The following is a 929-nucleotide window of genomic DNA, read 5'->3' on the forward strand; positions in this document are numbered from 1 at the left end:
CACACCAATCCAGAACTGCAAAAGAGAAGGTCGTATTTTATACACACAATTTAGTAACTTGACCCATATTTCTGTAAGTACTAAAAGTAACTTTTATTAAAAATAAGAATAAATTCTCTTTATAAATACAATCGTTACTGTGTACACAATCCTCTTCAATACACACACTATGGTATTCAAAATCAGTGGCATTTATATAAAAGACAATATTAGTTTTTCAACTGCATAATTTTGTATCCACATACGTTATTCTGCAGATCTAAAAAAGAAGGACTGAATCTGTCTTTTTGTTCAAAGGACAGAGCGGTATTTGCAAGCAAACATGATCCAAAGAGCACACGCAGATTCGGGGTATGGAAAGACTCGAACACGAACTGCAAGTCGCACTTGGTCTCCTCTACAACAGATTATTTCTTCACAAAAAGGAGACCTATAGGACAAAAATAAGAGTACCAGGTATTACTAAGCTATTACTAACACTTTCAATTACATACGTGCAATTATTTCAAAAGTGACTTACACTTAAGTAACTGACTGTCATGCGTCTATCATTACAAGTAATAATATTGTTCTACAGTGCAGGGGCTATTCCCTTGGAGGAAAACAAGGTGACCACTGATCATCTTTAAGAAGTGCAGAGAAATAAAATTACCTCCTTGTTCTTTAATTTAACCCATGAGAAGCCTATAATCACTGAACTCACCAATGCAACAGAAAAGCTCTGTACCCCATGACCCATTACAACTCTTCTTCCAGTTCTCATTTAAGGAAATTAGTTTTTTTTAAATGTCATTATAAAAAAATGAATGAGCTGCAATTCATAATGAAGTATCACTATTTTGTTAATTTATTTTTTAAAAAGTATTTTTTAGCTATATTAACATTTAAACTTACCGAAGACACGTGGCAAATGCTCTCCTGGCATTCCT

The 929-nt window shown here is 33.5% G+C and overlaps 1 protein-coding gene across 1 annotated transcript in view; it reads right to left on the reverse strand.

Annotated features, from left to right (window-relative positions):
- Positions 1-291: 291 nt before the first annotated feature.
- Positions 292-929, reverse strand: part of LOC104547025 (centrosomal protein of 76 kDa-like) — a gene marked incomplete at its 5' end in the record, with an annotated part of 5,535 nt that continues 4,897 nt past the window's right edge. The window contains 2 exon segments of the mRNA XM_010192572.1: positions 292-430; positions 895-929. The exon segment at positions 895-929 is cut by the window's right edge and continues 18 nt beyond it. Coding sequence (XP_010190874.1) covers positions 292-430; positions 895-929 — 174 coding nt within the window.

Source organism: Mesitornis unicolor, unplaced genomic scaffold, assembly GCF_000695765.1.
Source record: "Mesitornis unicolor isolate BGI_N332 unplaced genomic scaffold, ASM69576v1 scaffold53440, whole genome shotgun sequence".
NCBI classification, from domain to species: domain Eukaryota; kingdom Metazoa; phylum Chordata; class Aves; order Mesitornithiformes; family Mesitornithidae; genus Mesitornis; species Mesitornis unicolor.